Below are 10,742 nucleotides of genomic sequence, written 5' to 3' on the forward strand. Positions count from 1 at the left end.
TAGAAAAAAGACTGGAAGGATATACACAAAATGTTAAAAGTAACTAGCTCTGGGTAGTGGAATTACAGGTGGATTTAACTTTTTTATTTTTCTGTATTCTTCGAAGTTTTAAATCCTGAATTTATATGGCTTTTGTCATCAGGAAATTTCATACCACCAGGAGTAAAATCCACCATTTAACTCTGATATTAAAAATGTTAAATCCCTTCTCTATGAAGAACAAGAATCTGCAAGGGGCAGGTTGTGGGGAGTAAAGTGCACCGTACAACGAAGCTCTATAACCTGGAGAGAGACCGCAGGAAAGACTTGACCTCTCAGGAGGCGTCCAGTTATTGGAACAAAGTTCCGCTGTAGTCAGAGACCAGAGCTGTGGAATCTGCCTGCCATTGTTCACCTGAGGCACCTGAATGGGTGAGCAGGTTTCTCATAATTTGTGTATTGGGCTCTGGTTACATAAGCCACTAGCTGTTTGTGTAAATGGCTCTTTTACCCTGGTCTGAATTGGACAGAGTCTGTTTGATAGAGCAGCTTATATAACCGAAATCTGAGACTGAAGGAAGGATTTGGCCCGGACTGTTGATTGCATGGGAGGGTGGGTTGGAGAGGAAGCTTCCAGAGCAAGAGGCCCTTATTTTGAGGCAGTGAATTAGAGCAAATTGTTCCCCGCACTTCACCTAACCACATTAACACAGTGGGATCTAGCCCATCGATAGAAATGAGTTCTATTCCTTCTTCCGGGGAGGGAACAGGGCTATTTCTCTCCAAGGATCAAACAAGGTTAAGACATGCATGCATGGACGCCAGTGGGAATGCCACGTTTAATAGTCGTTCCACGGCCTGTGTCCCATTGACATTCCAACCCCCTTCTGTTTTTTAAAGCTCAAAAACATTTTCTTAACGGTTTTTTTGGGGTGGGATTTTATTTTTGCAAGAGTGGGTGTGTTTGTTGCCTTTTTTTCTTCTTTGAAAACTAGTTCAATTTTTTTCTTTTTCCCTTCCTGAATTTTAATGGGCCTGAAAGTTGGAGTCTGCCAGAATTTGAACATTCAGAAAAGAAAGGTACAAGATCTTCCTCTCTCGAAAGCCAGCCTAGCGTGCATTTTTCAGGCCTTTCTCCCACACCCACTCAGCTTAAACCACGGAGGCTGCGTGGTGCTGGCCAAGGACTCCACTGCAAGCGCATATGCTTCCTGTTTTGTCTTTCACCTCATCTGGACCCTGGGGTAGACTCAATTCTCATCTTTGAGGCTCTGTTATTTCAGTCTTTGGTCTCAATGTCACTCAATCAGGAAAATGCTAATTCCTCAGCAGGGAGAGGAAAGTCATAACTCTCTTCTTAGCTTTATATTAAATCCCCCAGAATCCCCCAAACAAGTAGCCCGACCCTCTTACCTCTATTTTTCCATCTGTAAAGGGAAGAACTGTGAAGTGTGTTTAAGTCCTCATACCAGCAATCCCTGAAAGCCATTTGGGCGCAATTTAGGTTGTGCCTCATTATCTCAAAAGGTGTAGAGAAAGTATCAGATCATCTAAACGGCACTCATCTTAATCAATACATGTAAGTCAAATGTGTATCGATCCATATTTAGAACAGAAGTGTATACTCACAGGCGCAGAGTAGATGTATGTAAACTCTGACCACCCCCGTACACTCAGTGATTGCCAGTGGGATCCCCTCTTACCTCCTAGTTACGTCTCTGTCCCTGCTTCCACCAAAAGGACTCCCTTTTTATTCAGAACCCCACCTCCATGAAGAACTTGTCCAAATTTCATACCAGAGGGACGACAGTCTTTTAGGATAGTTCTTACAGCAGTATAATCACTAACATGATTAATCCTGCCAAGGAGAGTTGCTAATTTTTATTCTAGGATGTCCTCTATTGTAAGATCCACCACCAATTTATTAATAGCTTTAAGGGGAGGAAGGAAAAAACTACTACATGAATTGTATACAGTAACAGGGAGATACATCTCAAGTTCAGGGGAGGAAAATGCACAAGACATTGAGAGATCTGCAAAGAGGGCATTTATTTACTGTGGTTAAATAGGAGTGTAGACTCGAGGGAATCGCCTGGATAAGATCCCTGCACCACAGTTGGCTGTGTGACCTTGGGCAAGTGACAACCTCTCTGTGTCTCAGTTTCTTTGATCATAAAATGGGGATAGTAGTGCCAGTCACACAGAGTTAGTGCAAGGATTGAAGGATTTAATACATGTAAAGTACTTAGAACAGTACTTGGTAACCAATCAACAAATATTAGGGTAATTGTTAATCCAGATGAATCTTTATTTTTCTTGTTCCAAACAAATCTAATGAAATATAGAGAACTTCTGCCCAGAAAAAAATACAAAACCTGTGCAGACACACAAAATTTATATACAAGCTCGGGGGTTTTCAAGGCTCTGTGAAGTCCACTCATATTCCTCATCCACTTGGTGGAATCTAGAGGGATCCACCTGGGGCAGCACGAGCCTGGGCTTTGGAGTCAGGCCGACTTGGGTTTTAAGCCTGACCCAGCCGCTGACTAGCTGTGTGGCCATGGGCAAGTTCTGTGACCTCTTTACATCATATCTCCTCACTTATAAAATGGACGTAACAACAGTACCTGCTCTGCGGACTTAGCCCATGGATAGAAACGGATTCTACACGATAAACTGTGGTGACGCTGGCGGGGGCAGGAGGCGGGGAACAAAGAAATCATGCCGTTTTCTGGGAATGGGGATTGTCCCTTCGCTCCCAGTCTATTTCCAGACACTTCCCCTTTTACAAAAGAGCTGGGAATGGGCAATCTGGTACCACAATTCTGGAAAATGTTCCCTATAATATGAATTATGGGAAGAGTAACAACAACAGCAACAAAAATTAAATAGTGAGGTGACATGTTTCCAAATATTTAAGAAATTGTTACTTTGCTAAAAGAGCCTAAATAAATATTCCTAAAGTGATAGTGAAATCTGGTAGGAAGATCCCAGAACTTGCTCCCAGGAGCTGCTTTTTAATCCCTCCCCAGCCTTAGAGACCATGAATGGTGATATCCCTGCTCAAACTCTCCCCTCGCCCCTGACATCAGTTTTGAACACCAGGAGCCTGGTGCATTTTAAGACTTTTCTAAATGTCCATAGGATCCAGCTTTCAGCTGGTAATGTTTATCCACATACCACATATGTTTGTTTTTTTAAAAAAAGGACATAAGGAAATACACTGAAATGTTAATAGTAGACATATAGATTATTTTAATTTTCTTCTCTACATTTTCTTCACTTTCGATAATTTGTTTTGTAATAAGTATGCATCATTTAAATAATTAATTCAACAATTAGACATTTGTCTATATGAAAGGTACTCCGCTAGGTGTTGAGAATACAGCATCCATTATCTCCTGGTGTCTACAGTCTAGAAGGGAATAAGACATTAAATAAGTAATTACACTAATAATTCATTGCTTCCAATGGCAATAGGCCCAGTAATGAAGTCTAGGGGACTATGAAATCAAGAGGGACTTGACCTAAGCTAGGGTCTGGGAAGGCTTCCCTGAATAAACAATATTAAAACTGAAATCTGAAGGGGGGAGGGGAGTAGGAAAGAAAGAGGAGAATATTCCAGGTGTAGAGATTAGCATGTGCCAAGACCCTGAGGCTTGGTGAGTTCAAGAAGCTAAAAGGAGGCCAGAGTGGTTACAGTTTTGGGGAAGGAAGAAATTCAGCTAAGGCAAGGGCAGCAACAAGCATGGCCTCAGAGATCATGTGAATGGTCTTTGCATTTGATTTTAAGAGGAAATAGAAAGCCAGGGTTTTAAGCAGAATAGTAACAAATAGCTATTTCCATTTTGGAAATTTTCTTTTAGAAAGAAAAATAACAACAAAAGTATTTCAAATCAATTGTTATCTATAGTTTAGGAGTTCTTGGATGTAGATTTTTTAAGGCCAATTCAATAGACTCACCCTATATATGAAAATATTGGATAAAAGTGTTTTTACCCAATATTGAAACATTAGCTTCCTTTTTACAGGGAGCCTGGGACAGTGACAGGAGCTCAACACTGCAGCCCGGGTCCCCTGTCAGTCCAAGGCCATGGGGCATGCCTGGCGCAATAGCAGCAGATGGTGGAAGCCGGGCAGCAAAGGACCCTTCTTCCCACCACCCTGGGGAGTTGAGGCAGGAGGCAGCCCATGAGCATTCCGTCAAGAAACCTCCATGTGCCATGGAAATGCAAAATGATGCAATTCCCAGACCGGCTGCGGTCAAAACACAGCTGGATAAATGACAGCATCTAGAACCTGACAAATTGTGAGAGTGTTTTTCTGCTCAGGAGTGCAGGGCTGGGTCACTGCTGTGCCAATTAACTGCAGTTGGAGTTCAGGGGATGATCGCAGGGACCTCCAAACATGTACATCCAGAAACGCTGTCTTAGTGATGTGAACACACCAACTTGGGGTCACCATTTGTTGCGATGCTTTTGAGTTTATTTAAAATAATTTTTTAAACCACAGTGCTCTATCATCTCAGGAAATCACGGTATTGGAAGTAATTTACCACTTGGCCGCTGAATAACAGATGAGATGCTTCCAGCCAATCCTCCACTCCAGGGTTCCTAAATCAGATGGGCATGTCCTGACCTCCAGGTTATTTGAAGGGCAGGGGAAGCTGCCAAAACCCACCCTCGTTTCTGGAGGAACTCAAAGCTTTAGTGGGCTCTGGAGCCGCGGTAACCGGCATCTGGTAGTCAACCTTTTCCTGTAATGAGGAGGTATAAATATTCACATCAGGAACTGGGACTTTTGTAGGCCCTGAACTGGTCTTCCAACCTGTTACCTATTATGTTGCACACTTTATATACCCCCGAATACAACAAGAAGAGACTTGTGAGTGTTCTATAAAGCCTGCCACTGACATCAGGGTGGGTCTTCGAGGCTTATGGTTATCCTAATAAAAGCAAGGAATGTGTAACAGGCTGTAGCCAGCAGACCACCAACCACTTTATTGTTGAAGCACAAAAGAAAACCTCTGGTAAACCTACTGTACCTGCCTCGCAGCGTGTGGCTGTTTCTTAACCCTTGAAGACTCTGTTATACGCCCAACTTCAGATGACATCTGTATGTTTCTGGTTTCCCTCCCTATGACGAGTCTGCTAAGTTACACGCTTAGACAAGACATACCTATTGATGGAGCGGTTATGAATTACAGATTGGAGGTTACAAATCAATTCAGGATTTTTAAAATATAAATTCAAACCAGATCTCTGAAGCCAGCTTTTCCTCAGACAGCATAAGCAGATGGGCAGCCAGGCGGCCCTATGATAGGTGTGAAGGAGGTCTTCTATGACCCCAGACTCCTTTCTTGATCTCTTCCTTTTTCCATGGCTACCCTCATGCTCAGGAACTCAGTGTCCTATCCCTACCAAAGTGCAAACACAGGAAAGGAACTGTATCAGCAGGGGAATAGCAGGAAACTCTCAAAAGAGTTATTAACGGAGGAGAATGAAATGAAGTTGCTATTTAGCCAAGCAGAGGCTGGTAAAGGGCCTCGGTGAGAGGCTGGGGGAGCACTCAGGGACTCTTACCGACAGGGAGCTACTCCCACCCCAAAACCAAGGGGCCAGGGGTGGTGGAGCCCTTATGAGAATCTGGCAGGAGCTTCAGCAAGAGAATCTGCCTATAGCAGCCAGCCTCCTGGGGGCACAGAATAGGCCATGGAAGGGCAGAGAATCCATCTGGAGGGGCAAAAGAAATCCAGATCCAGCACAGGATCTGACATCAGATTATGTAGTCTATTACCTTGCTCAGATTCTTTAGCACCCCAAACCTAACAAGTATGAAAGAAAAGTTAGCGGTCGTGTGGGTACCTTATTTTTAATCCTTGTCCTAAAGGGTTTTCCAGCATCAGTGAGCAGATATGGAAGGGGGGAAAGAAGGAGCTGCCTCTATTTCCAAAATCACACCCAGTAGTGGCCTCTGATCTTGAGGATGCTCAGGGATGAGGGGGGGCTTCCAGAGGAGACCGGATACGCCTGGTGCACTAGGTCTTCCGCCCTCCCAAAGCGCTGTCATCCACTGGACAAGTATGGGATGCACTACAACATATCTGCCTTGAAAAGAATTCTCCCATTAAGCTTATGTAGGAGTCATGAAGCCAAGCCCCTCATCTCCATCCTGCACTTTTTACCAAGCCTACTCAATAACTTTCCTGCTTCTATCTTGCTCCCTCCAAGCCACAGTCCTCCACGTAATCATCAAAATATTCTATCTTAAAAAAAAAATCCCCTGGACTTCCCTGGTGGTCCCGTGGTGAAGACTCCACGCTTCCAGTGCTTCCACTGCAGGGGCCGCGTGTTCGATCCCTGATTGGGGTACTAAGATCCTGCGTGCTGCGTGGTGTGGCCAAAAAAAAAAAAGAAAAAAAAGCCTGCTTGAAATCCTGCCATGACTCCGCATTACCTACAGTGTAGACTGCAAACCCCATGGTGGACTCCCAGGTACTTCCGTAGCCTCATCTCTTTTCAAGTCTCCTCCTTGCCCTTCAGGTACCAGCCACGTCAGTACTTTTGCTCATGTCATCCAAGATGCGTGAGCTCCTTTTCTGGGTCTTCTGCCCCTATCGACTACCTGCCTGACTCCTACTGGTTGTTTTGAGAAGCGTCTCAGGAGTAAGACCTCTAGGCTGAGATGCAAAGACGCTATCACCCTGACCACCCTCCAACACAGCACTCCCACATCACACTGAAATGTCCCAGCTCGCCACTGGCCCTGGGAGCACCATAAGGGCAGAGACTGTGTGCTATTCACGAATTCATCCTCCTAATGCAGCATCCAGCAAGAGCTGCCATTAGAAACTATTTGATGAACTAAACTAAATGATGACTTGCCAGAAAGAAAGTGCTCCTCCAAAGCAAAGTTCCCTGGGCGTTAGATTTTTTTTTAAGCACTATAGGAGTACAACCTGTATAGGTATTTAATTACTGTTGTTAGATCTCTCTCTATATTCCACGTATACCTCAGACCCTTAAGAATTGATTTAAATGAAAAATCAAACAATTTTGAAAGCCGATTGATTAAAGAACGTTTTGGTGGAATAATTGGAAAGAATGGAAAAATAAACCATAGAACATCTGACTTAGGGAGGCTTTAAAATACACTCTAGTAGAAGAAGTAAAGTGACACAGTTACCTGAAGACGATAGTAGAGATCATTTGGAAGCGCCAGCCTTGATAGGCTGACCTCCATGTTCCCATGGGTCTTATTCTTTCTATAATTCTAAAGTGGCTTTAAAATACAGGTAATCAACTGCTCAGGGGAGACATAGTCACTTAGTGTCTATCGCTTCACAATTGTGTAGCTACAGGATTACCTCGTGTAGATTGGGATCTGTTTCTAAGAAATGGGAACGCTAAATGAAGTGGGTCAAACATGTCTCACTTCTCACAAGCTATAGCCTCTGGCAACATTATTTATCCTCTGAAATCAATATACTGTAGATACCTTTATCTTCCTGGTGTTCTCTAGGGCTCCTGGAATGGTGGGTTGGACCATATCTAGACTGCAGCTTCATGCATTCAACTGGAGATCACCCACTGGAGTTACTGGAAAATGTCCATTTTTACATTCAGCATGTTATCTCAACCATCAAAATAATCTGGAGGTGGTTTATTTTTTGGAAAACTCTTTGCTGCAAACCAAAAAACTGTCAGTCATGAAAAGGATGTTCATGATAGAGAGACCTCAGCAGTGCAAACAAAGCAAAGATATTGGCTGGCATCATACAACCTGTAGAAGGCGCAATGGAGGGCCGGAGTTTGTTGGCAAATGGCTCTCAATCTACAGAACAGCTCACCAACACCGAAACCATTGGCACCGTCTGGGGGTCTAAACAAGGAAAGTCCATGGGGTCAAAAAGAGCAAGGACGTACCTCAGAAATTCCAGCTCCTTTTGACAAGTATCCAGTGCTGGGACTGAAAATTGACACCAAATTATTCATTAAAGGCCCCCTACACACACCACCACCACCACCCTTGCAACACAATACTTTCTTCCCTGCCCCCTTGAATGTGAAGTTGAAACTAATTGAATTCAGCGGGAATGGGAAGCCCCAGCATTACAAAGCAGTGTATTTCATCGTACACGGTTTAGTCTAATTCTGGATAAACCGCTCATAAACCACCTCTCCCCACTTTTGTCTCCGGCTGAAGAGGCGTCAGTGGTGCCCGCAGCCTCCTCTGCACAGCTGCTTCTCCTCTGACACTTGCTGCTCAGACACAGGGCCCTTCTCCAGAAGTTGATGGTAGAATCAGGGAGCAGAGACGACAGTCATCCACCCAAACGCAAACTCCAAATATGAGAAAGCATCTGTTGTGCAATTTTTTTTTTCAAGTGCTAAAAATCTTTTATTGGATTACTTTGTAAAATAATTTATATAAAGTCATGCTTGTAACATTCTTGCCTCTTGTGGTCTTAGATTTCACACCAAAGAAGATTGAGGGCTAAGAGTACCATTACAAGAAGAAGCATGAGGGAGGCAGATGCTCAGAGAGTCTGAATTCATGCCTCCATTTGAGACACAAAGAGAAAATATAGGCCTGAGAGCTCCTTGGAAGGCGAGATAAGAGAAATTATAGATGAGGGATCTCTCTGTCACATCATAGAAGGATATCTGCCCATACTCATAGTCCGGGAAAACTCCAACTTTGTGCATTTGCTCTCTCAAGGAAACCCTTTTTAAAGGGGGAAAGGCCCAGAAAGTATAATCAGTTCCCATCATGGATTCTGTGAATAAGACCTTATCTCCGGAAGCACTTCTGCTGGCAGAGCTTCTGTGTACGCCCAGCTGCCACTGTGCTGCCTTTTCCACATCCACCTCCCAGTTCTGCCACCCTGAGGTGAAGAAGCTCTCCACGCCCAACATGGTGGCACTGAAGTCAAATCTCTCTGGGTGACCGGGTACATCCTGCTGCACATTTCTGAGTCTCACACTTCTCAGACCCTCAGATAAGACCAGACAAGGATAAGCTGTTTTAGGGTCCAAAGTTATAGGTCTTTGCAGCACTTTTAGCACTTTGCTCATTCCTGTTATTTGGCATAAACTCAGATCTGTGATTCAGGGGGGCTCTAGACACTGAAGCAGTAGTGACTCACTCCTTTCCAAAGAATTTCTTGCATTCTGGAGCAACGCTGAGGCAGATTGCCCACATTTCTTCTCTAGCTCTGCAGTGATTTTTGGAGGCTGCAGATCTGTTCAGAGAGCCTGACTTCACTCTCCCTCAGTTTATTCATGTTCTCTCTCCACAAACAGTTCAGTCTCTGTAGTATTTCCTGGAACTTCTCCTTTAGCTTTGTGGCAAACTCCATCAGTTGGTTCTGACTGGCTTCTCTCAAGTTCAGGTTGAATCCGCAACCTTGCAGGCTCTGGAAGTTCACTTTGTTTTCTTCAATCATCAACCGGAACCTTATCCTATATTCAGACTCAATCATCACTTTAAAATTCTGCTCTTCTTCCTGCATCATCACCATTCTTTCTTGCTCATCAGCCAATATGCTTTTAGCTACTTCAAGTTTCTCCTTCGGTGTGTTCAATATCTCCTGGAATAACTTCCTATAATTCTCAGCAGCCTCTTGTACTCCATACACCACCTGATTCTTGTACTCCTGGGACTTGAAGTACTTGTCACAAAGCGTGATTTGGTCATCATGGCAGAACAGCTGTGGTGGCTCCAGATGTATCTCACAGCAGGCATCTTCTGGGATTTCTTGCTCTAACTGGGAGCGGAGTCTTTTGGACATGCTGGCAGGCGGCCCTAGTTGAAGATTGGGCTGTTTCTGTTGTGGAATACACCTCCCTGTACTCTGAAAAGGAAAAGAGTGGCGGTGTTCTGGGGCAGACACACTTGTTAACCTCTGTCCGCAGTAAAGCATCAGCAGGTCAGCGCATCCTGGACTCCTCAAATGCAGCAAATCTTCAGCAGCCATGTGCTGAGCTCTCAGCAGTCAACATAGTTGGCCAGGACCCTCCTCTTGGAATGGTTTCTTCTCTTTGCAATCAAGATCATGTAAATGACATCCCTCCTACGTTACTCGTCTGTTTCCCAGCATTCTTTTTTGACTGGGAATCCTCTTGAACCTCTAAGTTTTGGGGTGCTTCCAGGATCAGTTCTGGTCCCTTACCTTATGCTAGTTCCAATGTCTCCCTAGGTAATCACATTGACTTCCCTGTTGTGTAATTTTGAAGGTAGGATGTTGACACAACAATTGTGAAGACCATGAGGAAAAGGTATTGAGGTTATCATTTCATCCAGTAATTGCTATACTTGGTATTTACCCAAATGAGTTGAAAACTTATGTCCACACAAAACCCTGTACATAGATGTTTATAGCAGGTTTATTCATAATTGCCAGAACTTGGAAGCAATCAAGATGCCCTTCAGTAAGTGAACGGTTAAGTAAACTGTAGCACATCCGGACAATGGAATATTATTGAGTGCTAAAAGGAAATGAGCTCTCAAGCCATGAAAAGACATGGAGGAAACTTAAATGCATATTTCTAAGTGAAAGAAGCCAGCCTGAAAAGATTATATACTATAGGATTCCAACTATATGACATTCTGGAAAAGGCAAAACTATGGAGACAGTAAATAGATCAGTGATTGTCAGGGGATACTGAGGCAGGAGGGATGAATAAGTGGAGCACAGAAGATTTTTAGGACAGTGAAACTATTTTGTAAGATACTACAATGTTGGATATATGACATTATAC

The 10,742-nt window shown here is 43.8% G+C and overlaps 1 protein-coding gene across 1 annotated transcript; it reads right to left on the reverse strand.

The window, feature by feature from the left end:
* Nucleotides 1-9,190: 9,190 nt before the first annotated feature.
* On the reverse strand, nt 9,191-9,772 carry LOC132360657 (probable E3 ubiquitin-protein ligase TRIML2). The gene has a single exon (XM_059915738.1). The coding sequence runs from the start codon at nt 9,770-9,772 to the stop codon at nt 9,191-9,193; it is 582 nt and encodes a 193-aa protein (XP_059771721.1).
* Between the last annotated feature and the right edge of the window lie 970 nt (nt 9,773-10,742).

The sequence above is a fragment of the Balaenoptera ricei genome, chromosome 2, assembly GCF_028023285.1.
Source record: "Balaenoptera ricei isolate mBalRic1 chromosome 2, mBalRic1.hap2, whole genome shotgun sequence".
NCBI classification, from domain to species: Eukaryota; Metazoa; Chordata; class Mammalia; order Artiodactyla; family Balaenopteridae; genus Balaenoptera; species Balaenoptera ricei.